Raw genomic sequence first — 25,830 nt, 5'->3', positions numbered from 1 at the left:
CAAGGCAATGGTCGCTGAGCTGAAATATAAAGACCAAGGAGTAGGAGGAGTATAGGAAAGGACCATCCTGTACACAGAAGCAGGAAGTCTCTCAGGATACCTGCCCAGGAGCCCCCAGAGTCTGCTCCTCCCTCCAGCCACCCCTACAAGATCAAAGTCCTGAGCGCAGTCCCTAAGGAGACCCAGGAGCTAGTGGGTACATTCCAAGCCTTCAGCAAAGCTGCCCATTACCCACCCCAGCCTGGTCCAGCTCTTCATTGCAAGGCACCAGCCTGGTAATCTAATTAAGAAGAAATAGATTCATTTCCCTGACTGGGCCAAAAAGCTGACCTTCTTCAGGGCACACCTCCCTTTGTTCCAAAGCCACCGGCCCCAGAGCCTGCCAACAGGGGGAGGCCTGCGTTCTGACCTCCCGCCTGACATCTCATATCGATTTTCTCCATTCCCCTCCGATGCCAGCCTGCAGCGGGCTGAGGCTCTGCTGAGGTGTGTGAGCAGCCCGCAACAGTTCCATCAGAGTTCAAAATGAAAAGCAACACTGGCTTTCGGAGCTGAGCACGGAGGAGGAGGGTATTTAATAACCGTCAGCGTTTAATCAAAACGTCGAGGAAAACCGTGTTATCAGAGCCGAATATATTAATTTCCATATGTCCCTCACTCTGCATGCTCAGCAGGGGTTGGAAGAGATGATTTGTCCTCTCCTCTCTATTTTCTGATTTTTTTTTCCTATTGCTCCTGGCGGCAGTGAGGTGTTCGCGTTTGTAGTCTAAGGCGCCTGAAACAAAGGGTGCTGAAGACAGCAATGCTCTGCTCTGCTGGGCTGGGCCCGGCTTCTCTTTCTACACACATGTACTGGGCAGTGGGGGAAGAGACTAGCCAGGTGATATAGAAGCCAGCCTAAAGACCAAAAGAGTTCAAATCCAAGCTCCCGTTCTGCCCCACAGGGATCGTCTTCTGCCCCCGTCTCCACCCTCTAGGCTCCAGGGAATCTGACTACACTGGCCCACTTCCTGTACCACCAACATTTTTAGCCCCTCCCTGCCTTGGGGTTTTTGTATAAGTTCTTCCCCTGTCTGGAACACCCTTCCACCATGACCCTCAATTATCTTACAACTGCCATGGAGCCAGACTGAGCGCTTGTGGGAAAGAGACAGGTCGGCGGCACATAGACCTGGGAGAGATGGCTTAGGCACTTAACAAGGATGCTTTAACAAAGTTCCCCTGACTGATGGACAACAAAATGTTGCTGTCTCTCAATCCTTTGCTCAATTTTTAAATTTGATTTAGTGTGCGGCATGTGTGTGAACAAGGGCATGCAGGTACCACATCTTTATTTATTCTGTTCATGTTAGCTCAGGTGAAAGTCAGTGGACTTTCAGGAGTCAGTTCTCTCCTTCCTTCTACCTGGGTGGCAGGGTCTCCTGTGGCTTCTGCCACACCGTGCACTCGAGTCTAGCTGTCCTGCAAGTGTCCCTTCCTGCAAGCCATTGCTTTCCCTCCAGGCAGTAAGGGCAGGAAAAGATAGTGGACATCAGGCTTACCCAGACTTCACACACAGTAAGCGCAGGGAGTGCGGCCCTTTTTTAAAAGGAGTGCAGAGATGGAGGACCACAGCATCAGGACCACAAGAACTGTGTATTGAAAGGCTTCCTGGTCCTGGCTTTTGGGAAGCATGCAGGATGGGAACTTTCCATGGTCCTGAAGCAGTTTTCCTCTAAGGAGGATTTTAATTTGTTTTCAGAGGTTCTGAGCTAAGAAGCCTTTTTCCTCAAAAGTCATCCTTAAGTAGCAGTAAGTAGAATTTGAGCTTAGCCCTTCATAAGTCAAACTGTACTAACAGCATAAAAGAAGAAAAGCAGAAATGTTGCTAGAAAATCATTAAGAATTTTGTTTTAAGACAAGTCTTTGTTATACACATAATTTTACCATTTATCTAAAATTAATATAAATTTGCATACTAATTAAAAAGAAAAAAAGAGTCAGGAAAACCCACAATTGGGACTGGGATACATTGAAACCATGGAGAGAATTGACTTTCTGGCATCCTGTGGACACACTTGAAGACAAGAACAGCAGAGTTGCCTGAGATAAAAGGGCTGCAAAGCTACAATGTAGCAGTGTGAGCGTGACTGCGCAGAGACCATGAGAGACTAGCTGCAGGGAGGGAGGCTGGGTGGCATGGAATGTGGGCCTGTTTTCTAGATTGACCCTCGGTTGGAGCTGTAGTTGTATAATTTAGAGAGAGTCCATGAAGTAAAGGAGGAGCACCCAGGGTGCCCTAACTCCACTGTGGGGGCTGCAGGAATAAACCACACTCCCTATACCCCAAAGTGTCCATCAGAGACACAGGAGGTCTGCCAGGTGGCATGGAGTCCAGACTGGTGTTCCCTCCACACATGGCCCAGGACAGTTTGGCTCTTTTTCCTTCCAGACCGCAGTGAGTAAACTCAGAGCCTAGGTAAGGAGTACAGTGAAGACAAGGTGACCACTATCAGCCTATGACACAATGGCAAAATTGAGCCGATTGCCTCTCCCTACCTCAGTTTCCTCACCTGCAAAATAAGGACTAGTGGTTGGTTGTACTTGCCTTGTAGATGCTTGGAGGGTTAAATACAGTAACACCCATGACCTCAGAACAGTGTCTGACAGATAGCATGGTGCGTGATGAAGATGTTCTCTCTCTCTCTCTCTCTCTCTCTCTCTCTCTCTCTCTCCTTTTCTCCCTCTCTGTTCCCTCCCCCTCTCTTCCCTACCATGTGCATCTTGTTTTAAGAGGGAGACCAGGAGGATAGGTAGCGATAGTGAAGAAATAATAACATCATCAACCATAACCACAGCTGATTTCTGTGACATTTCACAATGTCCAGGAAGCAAGCCAAATACACAAGTGTGAGCCCATTCCATCCTCGTGCCCACCCTGTGAGGTACCCAGCATCACTACTCAATCAGAAGAGAAAGTGATATAATTATAGAGAGTAGAAAACAAATGTTAGCTGTGGGTTAATTCAGGTCTGTGCAGTTCACTGGCTTCTTATTGTTCTGGCCATGTCGATTTCCCCATTGCTCTTGATAAGAGCCATGCTGTGTGCTCACACTGTGTAGGGGATGTGAGAGCCCCATGGCTGTGTTTTCTTTCCACCCTGACCACCTGAGAAAAGCATCAGCTTCCTGCTACAGAGGATCCATGGATCAAGAGCTGAACTGGCCGTTCTGGGCTGTGTGCTTTGAATTCAGTCCATGTGTCTCCTCTAATTCACCAGAGCACCAGGAACCAATGATTCAACTACGACATATCAAACATCTTCTGGCTTTTGCCATCCAGTAGGTGACATCCCATGGGACAAAGGAACAAGTACATTCAAAATATACACATGCAATGCATTTTCAGTCAGTGGTGCAAGCAATAGGAAATAATGCAGGGTCAGAGAGTAACTGGGGTAGAGCTACCTCCATGGGGTAGTGTGAGCCTCTGAACTACAGCAGAAGTATTAGAAGGATCCAGAGATAGGCCTAGCTCAGGAGCATCTGTGTTTGAAGAGCAGACAAAGGGCCAGAGGATGGGGTTGAATCTGCAGAGAGGAGTGTAGAAGGAATGGCCAAAAAGTGGGCGTTTCACTGTTAAGTAAAGGAGTGTCCTGCCTGGCATGTTGTAGTGTGCTTTGTTGAGCAAACTCAATCATGTGATGTCACATCACCCACAAATATGGGGTCGGTCCTTCAACTGAACCTCTGCTCCCCTGTGGTTCTAGCAGGCTTGCCTCCATTCTGGCCCTGCCTCCGTCCATCCCACCCCGTTCGTGCAGCCTGGGAAAAAATCCATGGATTTCATTCCAAGTGAGATAAGGAGCCATTAGCAGGAAATGAACACAGTCTAGTGCTGCATAAAGTCATTTGGGTCAATGGCAGTGTCCCCTAAGATTATATCACCTACTGACATCGTACCCAATGTCTTTTATGTTGAAACAACAAAAGCACATAATAGCTCGTTTTTAGCATGAAGAAAGACTTGGGTGGGGTGTGGAGCTGGCTCCCTGGGTAAAGTGTTTGTGTGACCCAGGCATGAGAACTGGACCTCAGATCTCCAATACCATGTACATGTTTGGTGAGCATGGCGCCCTGCCTGTAACCTCAAACCTCAGAAGGCAGAGACAGAGAAACTGGAGCATGCTAGACAGCTAGACTGGTTGACTCCATGAACTCCAGGTTCTCTGAGAGATCCTGCCCCAATATATAAGTGGAGAGTATTTGAGGAAGACATCCATCATTAACCTCTGGCTTCACATGCATGCATAGATAAGCACATGCCCCCGTTCAGATGAATACCACACACACATGCTCAGAACACAGCTACGTTGGAATGTGTTTATGCCCTCAAAAGACTTCTTGAAAATGGGGCAGTCAGCCTAAGAGCAAGGAAACTGATCGGGAGACTCCTTCCATTGTCTCAGAAGAAATGATAGCCACCACCAAGGAGTGAACATAGGTGTGGTCCTCTCGGAATGTCAGGCTATGAGGACTTGACAAGAGATTTGAAATGGGGAAGCAGCTGGAAGGGGGAAATGTGAAGTCATGTGTTGTTTTTGGCTGATGGTACAGTGGAAAGATACCAAAGTGAGGAGGCCAGAGAGGGAAGTGGCTTGCTGTAGAAAGACTAAGACTACCTCTTTAACTGTCTATAGATATAGGTGCCTAGGAGCCATCCAATTAGAGAAGTCTGTTGGTCTTAGTTGCATTGATCTAGAAGCTCAGGAAGACGTTACACTACAAGGATGAAGTTGAGGGGTCATAAGCATCTTATGGTGTTTCATGAGGTGGGACAGAATGGTTCTACTAAAGGGACACAGTATGGGTAGAGAAGAGTGGAGGCCCAGGACCAAGGCCAGTGGATGTCAATCAGCACTGAACAACGGGGTGTGGAGAAGGTAGGAGATGAGTTTCTGGGGGTAGGAGGAAGCCAAGGTGCATAAGCAAAGCTCAGAAAGGTGCTAGGACCAATGTTGCCGAATGCTTCTGTGAAGCCAATGAAGATAGACTGGGTAAAATGAACGTGAGACTTAGTCCTGTGGCAGCGTTTCACTGTTAAGTTAAGGAGGAATATCCTGCCTGGCATGTTGTAGTGTGCTTCTGTTGAGCGAACTCAATCATGTGACGCCACATCACCCACAAATATGGGGTCAGTCCTTCAACTGAACCTCTGCTTCCCAGTGGCTCTGGCAGGCTTGCCTCCATTCTGCCTGCCTCCGGCCATCCCACCCCGTTGGGAGAGATTAACTTGTACTCAGAACCAAGTAGTCATGGAGAGTCCCAAGGAAGGAGCCCAAGCACCTGGAAGCCTCAGTCCCCTTAAATGGCTCCACTAGCAGGCCTGAGATCTGTGGTCCTTTTCCACCCAGTGGGCCCTTCTACAAGGGCAAGACTATAGCCCAAATCAAGGCCATAGGAATTCCTTCCTTCAATGCCATGAAGGCAGACTTTCTACTCAGCATTCAATCCTGGAGTGCATGTAAATATGTCTGGAATAGACTATGATTAGGGACCACCAGGCCTTTTTATGTTGAGGAAGTAAAGGTGATAGTACCGCAGGTCTTAAATACTGAAAGGTTTTAGTGAATAGCCTCGTTAATAAAACACCCTAGCTTGATGCTTAACCCAAAACAGCAATTTCATTTCCCTCCAAAGGTGGAAGGCATGCGGAAGGATGAGCAATTTGTTTCAGAGTCTTCTATGTCTTATTTAATTTTCATAAAGATTAATGTCCTGGCTAACAGATAAGAGATGAAGAAACTTGCCCGATTCCAGGGCCAGAGCCAGATTTGAACCCATGTCTGTCTACTTCCCAGAGAAGTCACTACTATTCTGCATATTTAGCATGGGAAAATGCACGATTGTTTTTCAGTATCCAGAAAGATAATTTCATGGGTCTGCAGTTTATACTACACACATCAGCCCAGTGTCCTAGCCTAAATATTTCCGGTTGCAGGGTTAATTCAGCTTCTGCACAGGATGTGAAATCCAGTCTCATCCCTCATCTACAAACTTAATTGCCAAGCCCAGATTCTCTAAGCCACTAGATCCCCTAATAAACCTGTGTCTCCTTCCCCAGGCCCCTAATGGAATGTGTCCAAAGGCATCAACTATAACCGCAGCTGCGATTCATCCTAAAGCCTCCAAAGGGGGTTCAGTATCGATCTTGGGCATAATTAACACTGTTTACTGTGGGCGAGCTTGGTTAGGTTAGAGAAACAAAGCCCTTTATTAGAATGGCTTTTTTCCTGATGACAGGATTGCAAACACACAGAGACACACACCACACCTGGAGGAAAGCCAAACAGCCTTGATACATGAGACAGAGTACACACACACACACACACACACACACACACACACACGCCTACCCCATTCAAGCTTAACAGCAGTTAACCACAGAGCAGACAAGCCCCACATCCAGGTAAAAATAGAATCCCATCCCCCTTCTTCCATCTTCATTTCCATTTTTGATTAATTTACCAGTTCTGTCAATTAGTCATTCTGAAGACTGCAGTGGAGTGGATTTTCCTAAGGACTAGAAAGCTTATTAATTTTGGAAGCGAGTGTCATTCATTAACAGTTGACACCGTCCCAGGTCCTGCCCTCTTCTCTGTTCAAGGTCTTGGATAAGAAAGCACTAGAGGTTGAAATCATCACCTGCACATGGCTACAGCCTTTTTCACCTACTCCACACCAAGACATGTAAGATGGGGAGGGCCACCTGTGGGGTCATAAGTGGCTTTGGCCCTCAGAATACCTCTGGGCCAGTTTACCTGTCATTGTTGTCTGTGATGGGCCATTACCAACAAACTAGTCATAGGCACAAGCGAGTTCTCGTAGTGGAGTTCAAGGAAACCCAGTGCTTCTCCGAGCCGCTGTAACAAAACCCCAATGGCTTTAACCCTCTCATGGCTGTCATCTTGACATTCTGGAGTCCAGACCTGGAACACGGCTGTTGCTGGCTAAAATTTGGCTGTCTTCTCATTGGGCATTCTGGAAAGAATTGACTTCCTTGAGTTTTTCAGCTTTCAGACACTGCCTCCCTTCCCAGGCTTTGAGAATCCAGAAACAGGGAAATGAGAACTGCCTCCTTTTCTGCCCCGTCCTTTTCTTTTAAGGACACTTGTTGTTTTTTTTTTGTTTGTTTGTTTGTTTGTTTTTTTATGAGAGCCACCCAGATGAAGTGGAACGACCTCATTTTAAGATCAGCTAATTAGCAACCATAACCCTCTCTGGTCTTACTTGCTGTCATAGAAGGACTGCAGGGGTTAGGGGATAGATACCCTAGGAGCCAACTTTCTTCCCACCATATCCCTCAAGTTCTAGCTAAAGCATATTTGACCAAAAAGACCTTCTGGACTCCCGAGCCAGTTGAAATGCCCTCTCTGAACACTAAATGCCATGTATTCGCTAATCTGCTTTGCTTCTTCTCACTAAGTCAGACCTCCCCTATGACTAGACTCTATTTACGACTCCCTCGGCACATAGCACAGGGCTGAACAAATCCCCTAAAGAGGCAAACGGCTGTAATCATGCAATATGATGGTTTGCATCTGGCGCTTCCCTTTGAAGAGTGGGGAAGGCCCGCATAAAGAAGAAGCTGACTGGTTGGTTCATTTCTAACTTTAAGACTGCATTTCTAGCAGCTGGGGTTTAGGTTACTGATAGCATATGCTTTTAGCAAGTGGGAGGCCCTGTTTGCAATCTCCTGCAGAGGGGGAGAGGGGAGAAGAACAGAAGGGGCAGAAAGAGACCTAGGAAAAGGGCCCCTTTATCATGTCTAACTTTTATTACGGTTAAAATAGATTCCTAAACACTGAACATAGGAAAAATGATGGTAAACAGGTCATAATTTCAAAAGCTGCAATGTGCTTTCTCAAGCTGGAAAAATGCAAGGTAACTTTTGAGTATGGGGAGGCGTCTGTGAAGCTGTGATCATCTGTGACTCGTGTACCCGGTAACCATTTACTGTTGCCAAGCACTAAAGATAGAGCCTGTGGCCCATGCAACATCTACTCACAGAGAAAAAAATCAAACACCAGTCACACGGACAGGCAGATTTGGTGAAGAGAGTCCCTGGAGCAGAAGCTGCAGCAAGGCAGAGGCACTGGGAGGGACATGCTTGGCAAGTGGGCAGGGATGGGAAGGACTGGCCATTGTGTTGAGAAGGACAGCTGGCCGGGAGCTGGTGACTTAGAGCACGTGAGGAAGGAGCTATATTCAAACTCCCCTTTGCACAACTAGTATACCCTTCACGGTTATCTGTGCAGATAACAGGAAATTGGGCAACATGATGGCCCTGATAAAGACTCACTTTGTTATTATAATAGGGGAAGGGACATCTAGGAAGGTTTCAGGGACCATTTAAGAATGAAGCATCAGAAAAAAATAGTTATTACAAAAAGATCAAGAAAGTTCTTGAGATGTCAAACCGGACAGTTTGGAGCAGCCTGGAGTATGAACTAGTAGGTCTGTTTGTAAGCAGAAAGAAAGCCAAGGCTAAAGAGACTAAGGAGATGGCTCAGGCAGGAAAGGGTTTGCAAGTGTGAAAGCATGGAGACCTGAGTTCAGTCTCCAGAACCCATGCAAAAGGGCCAGACATGATTGTGCATACTCGTAATCCTGGTGGGTCACCAGCCAGCAAGACTGCCCTAAGTGGCAAGTTACAGCCAATGAGGGATTCTGACTCAAAAATATGAGATGGATGGTTCCTGAGAAACGTGGCTCAAGGTTGATCCTTGGCTCATACGCGAGAAAGTGCACACACACACACACACACACACACGAACAAACAAAAAATGTTCCCCAGTGCTCCAGTCTGAGCACTGGTCTAAATGAAGGGGCTCACTGGTAGGTTTGCAAAGATTAGAGAGGAGAGAAACTGGAGGGGGTTCATAAATTCTGTGAGCGCTGAGATTTGAAAAAAAAAAAACTCATAAAATATTTGCATTGACACATTTTGCTAGGAAACATTGGAAGCCCTGCCTCAGCTTTTTTCCTAACCAATCTTTTTTTTTCACTCCTCAAAGCATATGTTTTATTAAAATACAATTGACAGGGTACAGACCATTGTCCCACGGCACCTCCCCTTTTTTTAAAGAACAAGAACTCTGAATCTATTAGCCTTTGTTTAGCTTCTCTCCTGACCATTATCCATAACAACTTGTAACCAACATTCTAAACAAAGGAAAAGATCCATAGTCTATCTTTTGAAAACTCCTAAAGGTCATAGCCTTTGTTTAGCCCAGACAGTCCTGCCTTGATCTCCCAAGCGCTAGGGTTACAGGCATGGATGTGCCTGGCTGGATGTCTTTGTCTTATCTTAGTTTGGTTTGGGTTAGTGTGTGTGTGTGTGTGTGTGTGTGTGTGTGTGTGTGTGTTTGCTCTGGTAGCTGAGGAATTCAAATCCAGGGAAGGCTACTCAGAGCATTAACAGGGATCCGGTTTATTTCTTACTTTAAATGATGTATGTCTTCACCCTTAGTACTTGTGTGTACTGAAAGGGGAAGAAGCGAAGCGGGGATCTCTTATGTGTGTAATTGACCTGTGTTAAATATATCGGCTAATTCGAGCCCCCGTGTGGTTCACATAATTCTATTTTGACAGCTTAGCAGGTGGCATCAGTGACTGAATCGTGAGTGCCGCCATCCACTCAAACAGCTTTCTGGCTATCTTGCAAATCCTTTCTCTGTTGAATTGCTTGCTTCCCATCATCCCCAACCACAGACCAGAGGCAGCAGCGGGCAGCCAGTGCTCACCCCATAAAGCTCATAATGATACTCTCTTTTCTATCTTTAACCTCAGTATAAGCGTTTCAGTAGGAATTAACTTCTGTGTGGGCATTCTTAACCCTAGGGTCAGCCAGTATATCCTGAAATTGTAATGGCTTTTGAAAATCCCTGCATTGAGACAAAGTTGTCAATTGAAAAGTTACATGTGAGAGGGGGAGAAATGGGATCATTAAGCTTAGGGGAGAAAACATGGAAATCAAAGCAAATATTAACACAATATTGGGCTGTACGTGGCAGGATAGAAGGCTTATGCTAGTGCAGAACAGGAAACTATGAAGTGTTTTGAACATAAAGTTCATTTTAAGCTGAACGTGAAATTTGGATTCCCAGTGTCAAGGACAGCAGATGCTAACTGCAAACTGTACAAGCTGAATGACTGCACATGTGGCCTGTATAGTGGAGTGCTTGCCTCACCCTGAAACCCATCCCCAGCATCACACACACACACACACACACACACACACACACACACAGGGTTACTCTGAATATAGTGGGAAATAACTGGACTAAAAAGTGATGGTGCATGCCTTTATCCCCAAATGATCCCAGGTGTTCCCAAACACTGCCGGTCTCTGTTAAGAACCTCCCATGTTCCTGTCACTGTCGGACCACAGAATTATGAACTGGTGTTAGTCAAATGCATACTTGTTGTCCTCAGGAAGTCCTTCATGGTAGAGGACCCGAGACAGAACCTAGCATAACACAGACACTAATGCTGGTTGGGTGTATGAATGAATGATGTGAGATCAAATGTGAGATAAAATGGCATGTGTTTCATAACATAATAATGATGATTTTTTTTATTCAAGAATTTCATACATGCTTTATTGTATTCTTTCCCATCCCCCTTCTCCACTGAGACCCCCACCCTGACCTCATGACCACTCAATTTTACATTATTTCTTTTGATTTAAAAAAAAAAAGAAAGAAGGAAAGAAGGGAGGAAAGAAGGAATGCAGGGAGGGAAGGAGGTAAAGAAGGAGGGAGGGAGGGAGGGAGGAAGGAAGGAAGGAAGGAAGGAAGGAAGGAAGGAAAAATAAAGAAGGTTTTTTAAAAAGCCACTAAAAACTATGCAGTACAATTTGTGTTGGCCAGCTGCTCATGATCATGCAGCCTGCCCTGGAGTGTGGTTGATACCCAGTGTTACGCCATTGGAGAAAACTGGTTTGCCTTTCTCCAGGCACGTATCCCTTGTAAATAGCTTCTCAACTATGGTTGGGTCGTCACACTGCTTTCCCCCCTCTGTAATGGGACTTTGTCTAGCTTGAGCTTCTGCAGGTCTTGTGTATATGATCACAGTCTCTATGGGTTCATAAGTGCATCTGCTTTGTAGATTCTGCAAAATACCAGTCCCTCTAGCCTGAGAGTCTCTCCTCCCCCTCTTCTGCATAGAGATTCCTAAGTCCTAAGGGGAGGGCTTGGAGGAAAACATCCCATTCGAGGCTGAGCACTCAGAGGGCTCCTTTTCTGCAGAGTCCATTTGTGGGGCATCTACTACGAAAAGCTTCTCTGCTGAGGGTCAGTGATCCATTGATCTATGGGTGTAAAAATATGTTATTAGAATAGTGCTGATTATTTTAGGGTTTTTTTGTTTTTTGTAAGTTTTTGTGGGTTTTTTTTTGGGGGGGGGGGTTGGTTTTTTGAGACAGGGTTTCTCTGTGGCTTTGGAGCCTGTCCTGGAACTAGCTCTTGTAAACCAGGCTGGACTCAAACTCACAGAGATCCGCCTGCCTCTGCCTCCCAAGTGCTGGTATTAAAGGCGTGCACCACCACCACCCGGCCCAGTAGTGCTGATTCTTAAGCAAAGGGCACTGTATACAAGATTTCTCAGTTCCTAGGAAAATCAAACAAGCCCAAACTCAGAAATATCTCAATTTTAAACTTTTTTCCTATAAGCTTTCTTGAAATTTTTAATAACCTATGTAATAGACCTTAATGATTTCACATTTTAATTTATTCTGCATGTGTGTGTGCATCCATGCATGTGTGCATACACATGCATTAGTGTCACATAATAGGAGGTCAGCGTCAACTTTTGGAAGTGGGTTTTCCCCTCCCACATTTTATGTTCCAGGAACTCAAGTTCTGTGGCAAACATCTGTACCCCCAAGTTCTCTCATAGCTCTATAATAGAGTCTTATACAAAATTATTATTTGACATATATAGATAGATGGATAGGTAGGGAGGGAGAAAGAGAGAGAAAGAGATAACTTAAAGGGTGGTACTGTTACTGCCTGGGGTCCTCCTGCTCTAATAGGAAGTTGTACTGAAAGCAGAAGCTCTTCATTGCTGGTCTTGAAGGTTTCGTATCCCTGTGAGTTTGACATCAATGACAGGCAGGCAAACGCAGCAGGGACACACTTTGGTGTTACAATTCTCATGCAGGCCACAGGTCCCTAGACCTTTAGTCCTATGGTAACACATGTCAGCACTTTTGTACATGCCTTGGAAGTCAAGATTCCTTCACCCTGACAGCAGCCAATGTTGCTGTTCTTGGATCTTGACCCTTAATAACCCCGCTGCTGCTTCTAGCCCTGCAACTGTTATCATTGCAGCCCCTGTGGCTGCTGTCAGCCATTGTTGTGCTGCAGCTCTCCTGGCCTTTGTCAAGACCCCTCAGTGGAGTCAAGGCCGTATGGTCTGTTCTACAGCTCTGGTACTCTCCATGGCTCTCCTACCCTTTATATAGCCATATATATAGTCATATAGTCACTCACGTAGTAAGATTCTGTTGGCTGGCCTATTGGCCACCAGCTGTTAATGGCCCAGCTACCACTTCTTTCTTTGTAATTCCAGTACAGCCTGTTCTACAGGAAGTAGAAGGAAGGGAGAAAGAAAGGAGAACACTTGCAGATAATGAGACAATCTCTCAGTGGTAGATCACTTTCCTGGCATGCACCAAGACCTATGTTTACTCCCCAGTACAGAAAAAAAAAAAAAAAGAGAGAGAGAGAAAAAGAAAAGAGACAAAAGAAGGGGAGAAGGGAGGAGATGACCACTTAAAATAAACATTACGACGATAAGCAGTCCTGGATGTTATCCCCCATCCGTTTCGCTCATTAAATAGTCTAAAAATTCCACTTCAATAGACAGAAAGTTTGTACCAATCAAAACAAACCTTTCATCCAAATGAATGTTTGTGTTTGCACCAATCACAGCCTTGTCCTTGTATACCAAGCACAGCAGTCCACCGGCTAGGTGAACAGGGGAAGAGTTTTCCCTCTGACCCCCATAGAAATAGTTGCAAGATCCGCTACAGTTTGCCAAGGCTTATGGAAGCAGCAAGTTTACCACAGACCATATGAAACAGTGCAAGGCGGGGATGCTCCTTCAGGAGCTGGAGCAAGCAGCTCTTATTGTTGAATATTATTATTGTTTGAATGCCTCAAGGCATTCCAAAATAAATGATACTGGCATAAAAAGCATTCATCTAAGCCGGGCGGTGGTGGCGCACGCCTTTAATCCCAGCACTTGGGAGGCAGAGGCAGGCGGATCTCTGTGAGTTCGAGGCCAGCCTGGTCTACAAGAGCTAGTTCCAGGACAGGAACCAAAAGCTACGGAGAAACCCTGTCTCGGAAAAAAAAAAAAAAAAAAAAAAAAAGCATTCATCTATGTGATTGGTTGGCAGTCTTTTGCTCAAAGCAACCAGGACACCAGAGGAGGGTCTAGCAGCTAGCTACCCTTCCTCAACATTTTTACTTCTTTATAGAAAAATCAACATCAAAATGAATGCTTGTTTGTTAAACACTTACCATTATTAATGTTGATCTTTAATGATGTTTTCAGGGTGTTCCATACCTGCCTAATACCCCAGAGAGATGATGGGTCAACATATATATATATATATATATATATATATATATATATATATATTCTTCATTGACTTTTGTGTCCTAACCAGATCTTGACACCATTGTTCACAGAAGAAAGTAATGGTTTCTAGGCCAGAAAGGGTATCAAGGGACAAAGGGAGGGGGAAAGGCTAGAATAGAGAGAAAACCCAACTGGGCAATGCCTGGTGCTAAGAAGGCTTTTGTTTTTTAGAGAATTTTAAATTTTAAATCCACTGAACAACTATTTGCTAGCAGGTGGCTTTCTTGTATTCTGTTGAGGTTTATAACAGTAAATCTCAAAGGCCAGCTATCGATGTTTGTCAGAGTCCTGTGGCTTGGAAGGCTGGCTTTAATGAGAATGAAGAAAATATATATGTACATCATAGTGGTCATTAGTGTTGGTTCTGGGCTAAAACCAACCCAAGTATGTAACCTGGGCTGCTTCTACTGAACTTCTCCAAGCCTGAGTATCTGTCTACCTGTTTAAAATGGGGTCAGCATTAGGGCCTGAGTTACATGACCGTCATGAGGATTCAAAGAGGCGATGTCTGGCACCTAACAAACAATCACCATTTATTAGCATTTGGTGGTCGTTCACAAAAGTCCATGAAGTCAGAGATAAAGGTGGGAAAACTGGGGCTCACAAAAGCAAGCTCAGAAAAACAAGAAGCTGAAAGCTGAATTCAACCCAGTGTCTGAAACCCATGAGTGAACACTGATGATAATGACAGTGATATGATAAATAACCCATCTCTGCCTCACTGGGCCTGAGATATAGCCGCATAAGACAGGTACCTAAGAAAACTAGAGAGAGCATAAGCGTTTGTACAAGAGTCTGGCTTTTGAAAAATCAACACATTATGAGTTTTATTGTTTGCTTGCTTAGTTCCAATTTTTGAAACAAGGTCTCTTGGAGTCCAGGTTAGTCTCAAACTTGTTGTGTAACCAACGCTGGCCTTAATTCCTGATCCTCCTGCCTCTGCTTCTCAAGTACCGGAATTACAAGCATATAGCATCAGGCCCAGCTCAACACAACATGGATTCGTTTCCATGGGTCTTGCTGAGGACTTGCCTCGTGCACTGAAGAGAGCATATGAACAGCAGTGCCGACTGAAGGATAAAGCCTTTAATTCCAGCGACAGCTATAGATTGTGTCTTCCCTGTGTTAAAGAACACTGATGGGAAGGAATGTAGGATGATCTTCATTGTCAATACAACGGGACCTAGAAACACACCTCTGGATTCGTCTGGGAAAGTGCTTTTGAACATGCTTATCTATCTGAGGAGTGGTTAAAATAAATCCTCCCTCCCCACAGCGGTTAAGCGTTTGGTCACAGCAACAGCAAAAGTGACAAATGGGAAAGGAAGGAAGAACCTATGATGACAGTGTGCCTGGAGCTGTGGGAGAAGGGTAGTGGGTGCTTACTGAATTTGGTGACTATTCTCCACATTTACACCTGGTGCATTATGATAATCCACAAAGAGATGGCTCCACTCATTAGCTGTGCCTAGTGAGTACACAGAGATAATGAACCATTGTGCTTGGCTGTTTACCCAAGGTTTAAGACTTGGATTAGCTCAAGTTCATGTTTCTGGAACAAGTCCACACACACATATGGAGTGCCTTAAAGTGTGTGTTCTCAGTATCATCAGCAGAGGAGAAGCAAGACCATAGAGGAGGTAGTAGTGGACTGTAGAGTCAACCCTCAATTCAACGACCAGTGGTAGGCAACTCTGAGCCTCCTTATTTCACCTCCATAAGAGTTTAGCACATGACCAGGACACAGAACAGTCGCCCTGCCTCCTCCAACACAGCACTAGAGTTTTTCACCAGTAACAATGTCACTGCTCCACCTGGGCACTCTTTGGACACCACACCCTGATCTGTTAGTGGATTCGTAACAATGTATTTCTGTAGACATTCATCTCTGGGAATACACGAGCATCCCGAGGAGCCATGAGAAGACAGTGAGGCTGTGACCAGCCCACACAGGGTCCTGGCAGCGCTTGTTCCCTGAAGAGATGGACCACCCCGCTCAGCATGAACTACTCACCTTGGTCTACAAAGAGATTGCTGTCAGCAGGACACGGCTCTTCTCTTCCCCCTCCGTGTGTCTGCCTCTCCTAGCAATGATTATGTATAAATCCTGGGAACCAGGGACAGCTTGAGAGTGCAGCCCTAGCCTCCACGGTGCCATGACAACCGGCTTCCCAGCGATCACCCCTAATAACGGGCCACTCACTCGCCATCTCCTCCACCTGGGCAGAGACTCCCTAGGGGGCTGGGGCTGCTTGTGGAACAGCTGCAAGAAGCTTCCTGTTGGGAACAAATTATCAGAGACAGGAAAGGAGGGAGCAAAGAGAGCTCTTTCTGTGGGGAAAGGGGGTGGTGCAGAGAAGCCCGAGTCTCTAACCTGTGCTGTGTGGCAGGATTCCAAGGACTTGAGGACACTGCAATCATGATCCTGGCGCCCCGGCACCCCTGGCTTTAGAAAAGTACCGTTATACAGAGACAAGGATAAGACCCCCGTGGGCCTCTGGCCCTCACTCGCCTTGCAGGGAGAGGAGTATAATGGGGGTAAAAGACCAATGCAAGCCCTTGTAAAGCCAGGCCTGCCTGTTAGCAGATTTCTTCATTAGGCTCCTGTCGAGACCCCCACTGCCAACTCATCATCTTGTCTGGACTGGAGCCGCCTCCTATGGTTGCTGCCTGCTGGAGAGAATGTGCTCAAAGAGCCCCCTCAATCAATATCCTTCCAGGATGGCAGTTCGCAAAAGGGACCAGACCTGCTTAGCTAATAAACGACTATTCTTCACGAAAGGACTACAAACAGGCCCACAGTTAATGAACTTCTCTGCGGATGCTAGCCCAAATGCCGGCTTTAGATTGACAGGCCCTTGCTAAGCCGAGCACAGGGTCTCGTTCCCCTTCTCTTTAGATCATAGATTCCAGCTGAGGCCCCTGCACAAGGAGGTTCCACCCTCGGAGCTAGTGAACCCTTATAATGTGTGCAGTCAGGGACCATGGGGTCCTGTGGGGCCCAGTCTCTCCATCCTGTTTCCTCAGCTATGAAGCAGAGCTGAGTCTACCTCCATACTGTGCTGGGCAGATGACGGGTGCTGTTGCTGTCCCCAATACTTACTTTCCACAAAGCCTGTTCTCTGAACTGGAACCTTCCTAATCTCCTTGTGGATCTAAAACACGTACAAACTTCTATAAACAATATGAGGGGTGGGAAGGTGACTGAGGCACAGACATGAGGACCTGACTCTGATCTCTAGCACCCCACAAAAAGCTGATCACAATGACATACACCCGTAATCCCAGCCCTGGGGATCCCTGGAGCTTTTTGGACAGTCTGTGAGCCAGTATCCAAATAAGTAAGCACTAGGTTCTGTGAGAGACCCTGTCTCAATATATAAGGTGGTGAGTGATAAAGAGACCTGACATTGACCTCTGTCCTCCACCCACAAGAGCACACCCGTGCCACACACACACACACACACACAATCTATACAAGTTTGAAGTTGAGCCAAGTTTGCCAGTAAGTTGAGAAGGAGACAGCACAGGCACTTGGATGGTTCATGAAGGCCCTGAAGGTTGAATCTCAAGTGCAAGAAAGAAGAGAGCAAAGGCAGATGGGAAACAAACAAAGAGCAAGTGAACCTGGCTCTTCCTGCTCACTCATCCAACCCAGCTGCTAACTCTGTACCCTCTGTTCTCTGGATGCCACGTGGGTCCCCAGTACTTGTCGACTTAGGGTCATGTGCTGTGCGTGGTGGTAGTGTAGCCTGGTATGACACAGAACGCTTGGTGTCCCTGAGCTGGTCCTAGTGTTCATTTCTTCCCTTCTTACATACGCTACTTTTGCACTCTTGGGGCAGAGTTGAATTATTACGACAGAAGCCTGCAGAGCCCGAAGTGTTTTCTAACATTAAATGTTTCTTGATTGCTTCCAGTTCCCCTTGTCTCATCGTTTCTCTCTGTGTAAAGCTGCTGTGTATTTTCGAGTCTTCTAGCTGAATCAATAGGGTTTTATTTTTGCTGCTTTGGTTTTTGTTATTGAAGACATGAGATGTGTGCTCTGGACACATGTTGGGGTCAGAGGGCCACTTACAGGAATGAGTTCTCCCATTCACCATGTGTGTTCCTAGGTTTGAACTCAGATCCTCAGGTTTGGTGGCAAGGGCCATCACCCACTGAGCCATTTTTCCAGCCCTTTCTTGATTTCTGAAAGGGAGTGTTGCTATGAAGCTCTGGCTGCCTTGGATCTCTCTGTGTAGTTTAGGCTGGCCTCTTCTGACTCACAGCAACCTATCTCGGATTATAGGTGTACCTTGCCCCCCGCCCTCTATCTCTCTCTATCTCTCTCTCTCTCTTTCTCTCTCTCCCCTCTCTCCCTCTCTCTTATTGTTTTAGACAGGTTTTCTCACTAAATCTGAAGCTCACCATTTCAGCTAAGCTACCTTGCCAGCAAGGCCCCAAGACCCCAGGATCTTCCAAACGCCTCTCCCATAACAAGGGCTAGTGTTTCATATGGGCACTGCACCTCCAGATTTTTACATGGTTGTTGGGGATCCAGGTCTAGGGGTCCTCATTCTTGTGCAGCATGTACTTTAGTCACTAAGCTTTCCCCAGTCCCCCAAAATAAGTTTGGGGCTCATGTGTAGTGTTGGCTTTGAATGCTTATTTTCAGACATCTGTGAAGAAAGTACACATAAGGAATCTTTTTTTAAGAGTCATATGTAAAAGTCAGGTGGTAGTGGTGCACGCCTTTAATCCCAGCACTCGGGAGCCAGAGGCAGGCGGATCTCTGTGAGTTCGAGGCCAGCCTGCTCTACAAAAGCTAGTTCCAGGACATGCTCCAAAGCAACACAGAGAAACCCTGTCTCAGAAAAAAAAAATGTAAAAGTTAAGAGCAGATATGATGTCTTCTGCATTCACTTATGTAGTAAACTTATTGACCACTAGTTCCTAATAAGGACACAGAGACTTCTTATTAATTATGAAAACTCGGCTTTAGGCTAGGCTTGTTTCTAACTAGCTCTTATAACTATAACTTAACCCATTTCTATTAATCTGTGTGTTACCACAAGGCTCGTGGCTTTTACCTCTCCTCCTGCATGTCCTGCTTCCTCTGCATATCCCCTTGCATCTTCTCAGTGCTTAGACTCAGTTCCTCCTCTTCTCTTTCTGCCCAGAAGTCCTGCCTAACCTTTTCCTGCCTAGCTATTGGCCAGTTAGCTCTTCATTAAACCAATCAGTAGGCACTTTGGCAAAGACACAGCTTCACGGAATACAATGAGATTATTCCACAATACACTTATTCTCCGCCAGGCTGTGCAAGGCACCATGGGGCTGCAGTGTTCACTGAGGAACAATAATTTGTGGAATCATAAAGGGTGTATAAAAAACATATCACTGTTTCCCACCTCTGAATCCTCCAATGGTAAATATGGTCTCAGTTCCCAATCTCTAGCCCATGTCTGGAAATGAGGACACTAAGCATATTAAGTACAGTAGGCACCAACTAAATCTTAAACCATTTCTCTCACTGTTCTCAGCTGGACAAAGGCTGATGCTGACAGCCCTAGGGAGTTCTTACCCTCTGGGGGAAAACTGTGGGCCAATTCTCTCGTTGAGAAAAACTATTGAACTTTCTGTGTAGTAAAAATGGCTGGCTGTATCTCAGTCGGTAAGCCTTTTCTCTCTAGAGGCAGAACTGTTGCCTGCAGATCTCCAAAGCAAAGTGGCCATCTGCCTCACTCCCTATGGAAATTGCCAGTTGTGTCCCCATTATGGGAAATAGTCGACCTTGTCTCCAAACGGAAGAGCCTGCCAGCTGTGCTTCTCCGTGGAAGGGAAGTCGGCAGAAGTGAGCAATGTAAAACCCATGCGTGAGTCTGAGTCTGCTCCTTCCTCATCACAAGCAAACCTTCACCTCCTCTCATCTGTCAAGATCATCAAAGCCGACGTGGTGGTGGCATTGAAATGAGACTTTTAAACCAAAGAGATGGTTGTGAAGTAATGGTCCAGAGATGGCCTATTCCAGCAATGACACTGAATGGACTCAAGGAGGTTGCATTTATTTAATTATATGTTTGTATCCATGTGACAATAACAAAGAAAAAGAGAGGAAAAATCATAGGCTAGAAACAGAATCGCCAGCAAGAAAGATCCTGAGAATCTAAAACTCCAAGTTTTAGATTTACATAGAAGGACACCAGAGGCACTTATGTCATCCAAACAAAGGGCAACCTGACCTTAGACCTAAGACAGTCTGGAGCTTTTCTACATCGCAATCCAAGAAAAAAATGAAAACACGCATCGACCTTGTACAAAAAAACTGTATGTGAAGATTCACAGTGCCATTGTATCAATGGGAACAGCTCGAATGTTTATCAGCTTCTCAGTGGGTCAACAGAATCCTGCAATTCCATGCACGGATTTAGCCAAGGAAAGAACATGCTACAACATAATGAACCTTGAAAATAGTATGCTATGTTAAGTCTGGCACAAATGCCCTATGATCTGTGGTTGCATAAGATGTGAAATTACTACCATAAAGTACCCAGAAAGTGGATTAATATTTACCTAGAATTATAGGAATGGGAAATAAAGGGGATTTTTTTTGAGAGGGAATTGGTAGAAACATCTGAATTTAGATTGTGGTATGATTCATAAATACATCATTATATATAAAACCACTAACTTTTGCGTTATAGTTTAGAGTAATATAGATTACATGTTTTAGAAAAAACTGAAAAATGTTTAAGCATGTGAAATGACTCCATGGTCTTGGGGTATAGCTAAGTGGTCCTTGCCTAGCATACCTAAGACTTTGGGTTTGATCACTAACACCATGAAAAAAAGAAATAGAGAAGAGACAGGGAAGAAAAGAGGAGAGATGAAAGGAAAATTTAAAAAGAGAATTCTAAGATGTCTCCACATATGAGCATGCACATGACATCCATGGGGGGAAAACATGGTCCAGATCTTGGGTTTTCAGACAGGCAGTGTCCCAGCGAGGAGAGTGTGAGACAGGGCCCACACCAGTCCCTTGAAAATACGATAATCTTTCAGTTCACCAGTTGTTTGTTTGTTTTGTTTTGTTTTTCTTTTTCTGTTTCCAGGGAGCTAACCATGTTGGCAACTTCTTTATATTCTATAGACACCCGCCCTCCATAGAAACTCTGATTTCACTGTTAGCGCTCTGTCTGGCCCAAACTTTAGAATCTGATCACAAGCCTGTGTTGTATTCATCATGTTTTGCTTTTGTTTTATTTCTACAGTTTTTGAAGAGCCAGAAGATCCAAGCAACAGATCGTTTTTCTCTGAAATTATCTCTTCCATTTCGGATGTGAAGTTCAGCCACAGTGGGAGGTATATCATGACCAGAGACTATCTGACCGTGAAAGTCTGGGATCTCAATATGGAAAATCGCCCCATCGAGACTTACCAGGTACAGAATCCACCCTTGGTGGGCTTCTACGTCAGCCTCTGCCTGCTGATGTTTACTGTGCAGAGAGAGAAAGGCTGTTCAGAGTGATGTGTTACATAAAATACTACAGGCTGCAAGTGCCATAGGATTTAAGATAAGGATGCATGTGGACTTGGACTAGTAACAGATATATTCTGAAAATGTTATGTGGAATGGGTACCATAGCTAGAGTGAGCAAGACAAGCATGGCCTTGCTCTCATGAAGCTCTCTAGTGAAGAAGCTGACTGGTAAACAAGGAACTCACTGCATTTGAGCAAGAGATGGTGCTGAGACCAGGGGAACCCAAGGTAGGGAGGGAAACCTTGCAGGGTAAGGAAGGTGAAGACTAAACTATCATGAGTTGATTAGCAATGACATTTGCTTAGAAAAATACTTGGCAGCCGGGAGGTGTTGGTGCATGACTTTAATTCCAGCACTCAGGAGGCAGAGGCGGGCAGATGTCTGTGAGTTTGAGACCAACCTGGTCTGCAAGAGCTAGTTCCAGGACAGGCACCAAAGCCACAGAGAAACTCTGTCTTGAAAATAAATAAATAAATAAATAAATAAATAGAAAGGAAAGAAAAGAGAGAGAGACAGACAGACAAACAGACAGACCGACCAACCGACCATGGCCAAAGACCTGGAGTAAAGAGAACTGAGATTGAGAAAACTTGCCTTGATTTGGAACAGGGGGGCAGAAAGTTGAGCCTGAAGACTAAAGTGGGGCCTGGTCTTATGAAATCTGGTACTGAGAACTCTCCTTGTCTCTGACTGGGTACAAAGAAATAGCATTGAAAACAATGGGTTCCACCTTATAGCATGACAAGCAGCCTGCAGGAAAGGAGATGGTGCTGATGTGAGCAGCATGATGGAACAACAGGGAAGATGGAGAGAGTGACATCTGCTTCCTTATAGAATGTGAAAGGATGAAACACCAAGGACTTGCCCTAAGCCCTGGGTAGAAGATGACAGAAACACTAATGGAGGAATTTTAAAAGCCAGGCAAGGGTCAAGGAGAAGATGAATCAAGGGGCAAAAATAGCTGCTTTTATTTTTATATTATCTCTAATTGGATAAAAAAGAAATGAGGCAGGGAAAGGGGAATCTAGGCAGACAGCTTTGATTTATAATGTTTTGCTTGAGATACAATTCGTCTAGCACAGGATTCACTCATTTCAGAACAGATAGCTCCCTGGGTTTTAGTATAGTCACAGAATTGTAGAGCCATTGCCAACTCCAGAACATTTTGTCACTGTGATTTTCAAACATTCTAGTCGCACTGGGGAGGAAACACTGTAGCAGAGACAAGTGAAGAGACAGGAAAATAAACAGATTTTAAAGTTCTTATACAATCTGTCTTAGGGTTTCTGTTGCTGCAATGAAACACCATGACCAAAATGAAACACTGTAGCAGAGACAAGTGAAGAGACAGGAAAATAAATAGATTTTAAAGTTCTTATACAATCTGTCTTAGGGTTTCTGTTGCTGCAATGAAACACCATGACCAAAATGCAAGATGGGGAGAAAGGGGTTTATTTGGCTTATACTTCAGCATTGCTGTTCATTATTGAAGGAAGTCATGACAGGAACCTGGAGGCAGGAGCTGATGCAGACACCATGGAGGGGTGCTGCTTACTGGACGGACTGGGAGTATAACTTGGCTGGTAGAGTACTTGCCTAGCATGCAAAAGGCCCTCCGTCCATTCCCCAGTAATGTATAAACAGGGCAGGGTGGGACACACCTGTAATCCTAGCACACTGGAAGTGGAGGCAGGAGAATCAGTTCAAAGACATCCTTAGCTTGGAATGCATGAAAACTTGTTGCAAAAAAAAATATTTTTAATAAACTAAGACAAATATATGTGATCGTGTCTTCCAATCACATTCACCTGCTTGGCACAAGTGACAGAAGGAGTTCACCCAATGGTGCAGTTTTAAGGGAGTAGAATTGAAAGACAGAGGTTTGTTGAACTTGCATATTATGAGCGAAGTTGCCAACCTTAAAGAGCTAAGGAAGAACAAAGCGCTTGGATCAATGGTCTTCAAGAACTGACAGAATCAAGGTACTGTGAACTAAAAAGAAAGGAAGTAACAATAGAAGTAGACTTGCACATTAGATACTGTTGTAGTCATGTGACTGTGGGGGCAAGGAAGGAAAATCATTGAATATGTTGGATCTAGTAGTTAATAGCCATGTGTTTGAGTCACTAAAAATTATGGCAGAAAGAATGGAAGAGAGGGGGGTACTCAACAGAGAGAGAGAAGGAGGTACTCAAGTTGCTTCAAAGAATGACTCTGTGATTTTGATGACGTGGATAGCAAGAAGTTGAATTTGAATGTATGACATCAAAGGAACTGAGAATAAGACAGGAACAGTAGTCATGAGCAGCAGGGCACTCCATTTGAGCATGTGGACTTGAGAACAAAACCCCACATCATCCTGAAGTGCTGAAGGCGGTGTCTTCAGAGACACAAGCAGGAAGGAAAGGGTAGCACACAGAGTACCATCGAAACCAACCATAGTAGAACGGTATCTACCTAGAGTGGTCGCTCTAGGTGGGCATCTGCTGGACTACTCCATGTTCAATGTTGTGTAGGTGTTGTCTTCAATAGAGCCTTGCCATCAGTTTGTGGATACCAACCTATAGCCTGGGCAATAGCCTGGGTTGTTTGGGGTTTCTAATGGGACCCCTTTGATCAACAACCCAATTAGATGTGGCCTGTCCCTGGTATTGGAAGTTTCATTTGGTGATAAGAGATATCCAGTTGGGGCTCTGTCTATTATTTGGGGATTCCTTTTAGATCACCTTCACATATATATGTGTGTGTGTGTGTGTGTGTGTGTGTGTGTGTGTGTGTGTGTGTGGAAACTACTATATTAGACTTCCATAATGCCATTCAAATGGTCCTTAATTTTAGTTCTCTCCCCCCATACTACCTCCCTTTTTCCTGTCTTCCCTCCCCATCCCTACTTGGTCCTCCCTTTCCAGTAACACCCATCCTTCCATCCATAACCATCTATTCTATTTCCCTCCTAGGAAGATCAATCCCTACCCCCAGTCCCTTACTCTATACCTAACCTCCAGTTCTATGAACTGTAGCTTGTTTATTATTGACTTAACAGCTAACATCCACATATAAGCAAATACGTAGTATATCTGTCTTTCTGAGTCTGTGTTACCTCGGTCAGAATTTTTTTTTCTAATCCCATCCATCTACGAACAAGTTTCACCATTTAACTTTTTTTTAACAGCCGAGTAATACTCCATTGTGCAAATGTGCTACATTTTCTTTATTCATTCTTCCATTGAGGGGTAGTTTGTTGTTTCCAGTGTTTGGCTTTTATGAATAGAGCATCAGTGAACATGGTGGAGCATCCCTTGGGTATATATGCCCAAGAGTAGTATGGCCGAATCCTGAGGTAGATCAGTTCTGATCTTCTGAAGAACATCCACACTGGTTTCCATAGTTTTTATACAAGTTCTAAGTCCCATCAGCAATGGAGGAGTGTTCCCCCTTTCTGTACTTGCTCAACAGCTTAAGCTGTCATTTGTTTTATTGATCTTAGTCCTTCTGACAGGTGTAGGATGAAATCTCAAAGGGAAATTTACATATCCCCTATGACAAAAGATGTTGAGCATATCTTTGTTTGTCAGCCATTTTGCATTTCCTCTTTTGAGAATTTTCCATGATGATTTGTACCCCATTTTTAATTAGGCTCTTTTTTAATATCAAGTTTAAGTTCTTTATATATTTTTGATATTAGGTTTCGATCAGATGTGTAGTTGATAAAATCTTTTCCCATTTTGTAGACTGCTGCTTCATCCTGAGGTTGGTGTCCCTTGCCATGCAGAAGCTTCTCAGTTTCATGAGACCATACTTATTAATTCTGCTAGCAATGTTCTGCTCAAAAAGCCTTTTCTTTTGCCAACGAGTTCAAGACTATTCCCCACTTCCTCTTGTATCACGTTCAGTGTACCTGGTTTTATGTTGATGTCTTTGATCAATTTTGGAGTTGAGTTTTGTGCAGGGTGATAAATATGGATCTATTTGGATTTTTTTACATACAGCCATCTAATGTGATCAGGTCAATTTTTTGAAGATGCTTTTTTCAAGTATATATTTCTGACTTCTTTATTTAAAAAAAAAATCAGGTGACCATAGATTATGTATAGATTTATGTCTGGGTCTTCAATTCAATTCCATTGATCTGTTTTTGTGCTAAATTATGCTGTTTTTATCACTACAGCTCTGTAGTACAACTTGAGGTTGGGGATAGTGATAGTTCCAGCAGTTCTTTTATTATTCAGGGTTGTTTTTAGCTGTCCTGGACTTTCTGTGTTTCTACATGAAGCTGAAAATTGTTCTTTCAAGATCTGTAAAGAATTGCATTGGAATTTTATTGGTGATTGCATTGGAGCTATATATTGCTGTTAGTAGGATGACCATTTTTTCTGATTAATCCTACCAATCCATGAGCATGGGAAAAGGTTCTATTTTCTACTATTTTTAATTCCTTCTTTCAGTGTCATGAGTCTTTGACTTGCTTGGGTAGAGTTACCCCAAAATGTTTTATATTTTTTGAGGCTATTGTGAAGGATATTATTTCCCTGGTTTCTTTCTCAATCCCTTTGTCGTTTGTCTATATGAGGGCTACTGATTTGTGAGTTAATTTCATACCCTACTACTTTGCTGA

The 25,830-nt window shown here is 44.5% G+C and overlaps 1 protein-coding gene across 4 annotated transcripts in view; it reads left to right on the top strand.

Moving 5' to 3' along the window:
• Positions 1–25,830, top strand: part of LOC121442259 (serine/threonine-protein phosphatase 2A 55 kDa regulatory subunit B beta isoform) — a 409,241-nt gene that overhangs the window by 373,498 nt on the left and 9,913 nt on the right. For all 4 annotated transcript variants that reach the window (XM_041643737.1, XM_041643738.1, XM_041643739.1 and 1 more), the window contains one exon: positions 20,946–21,115. In XM_041643737.1, coding sequence (XP_041499671.1) covers positions 20,946–21,115 — 170 coding nt within the window. The remainder of the gene's footprint in view (positions 1–20,945; positions 21,116–25,830) is intronic.

The sequence above is a fragment of the Microtus oregoni genome, unplaced genomic scaffold (assembly GCF_018167655.1).
Source record: "Microtus oregoni isolate MIOR12 unplaced genomic scaffold, Mior012 000088F_ref0000325, whole genome shotgun sequence".
Lineage (NCBI taxonomy): Eukaryota > Metazoa > Chordata > Mammalia > Rodentia > Cricetidae > Microtus > Microtus oregoni.
Note: the sequence above shows the minus strand (reverse complement) of the source record. Positions and strands in the feature narration are given on the sequence as shown.